This window comes from Bison bison, unplaced genomic scaffold, assembly GCF_000754665.1.
Source record: "Bison bison bison isolate TAMUID 2011002044 unplaced genomic scaffold, Bison_UMD1.0 scf7180017864518, whole genome shotgun sequence".
NCBI classification, from domain to species: Eukaryota; Metazoa; Chordata; class Mammalia; order Artiodactyla; family Bovidae; genus Bison; species Bison bison.
This window is the reverse complement of record NW_011495071.1, coordinates 424,881-425,281: the sequence shown is the minus strand read 5'-3', so window position 1 is coordinate 425,281 and position 401 is coordinate 424,881. Positions and strand designations below refer to the sequence as shown.

At 43.6% G+C, this 401-nt stretch overlaps 1 protein-coding gene across 1 annotated transcript in view; it reads right to left on the bottom strand.

Annotated features, from left to right (window-relative positions):
* Positions 1-344: 344 nt before the first annotated feature.
* TLR7 (toll-like receptor 7) overlaps positions 345-401 on the bottom strand; it is a 16,913-nt gene continuing 16,856 nt past the window's right edge. The window contains exon 3 of the mRNA XM_010830634.1: positions 345-388. Coding sequence (XP_010828936.1) covers positions 345-388 — 44 coding nt within the window. The remainder of the gene's footprint in view (positions 389-401) is intronic.

Here is a 401-nt window from a genome sequence, read left to right as displayed (position 1 = left end):
CAGAGAGAGAACTGCTGATATGGAAAGTGAGAACAGGATGAAGTTAGTCAGATCTAACTCACAGGTATATAGATCCAGAGAGACTACACTCTGGCCCTTGTGTGCTCCTGGTCCCATGCAAGTCACATCTGTGGCCAAGTAAGGAATAGTCACCTCGGTATGGTTAACCCACCAGACAAACCACACAGCATCACAGTTGCACAGAAATCGATTGTGATGCAGAAACAAAATGTTCAGATTGTTGAGGACGTTTTCTGGAAAACTCGTCTTTTGGATAACCTGAATTTTATTTGAGCTGAGGTCCAGATGTCGCAACTGGAAAGCACCTTGGAGAAAATACTTTGTCAGGCACCTGATTTGATTATTCTTAAGTATGAGTTTCTTGAGGCTGCGGGAACAGT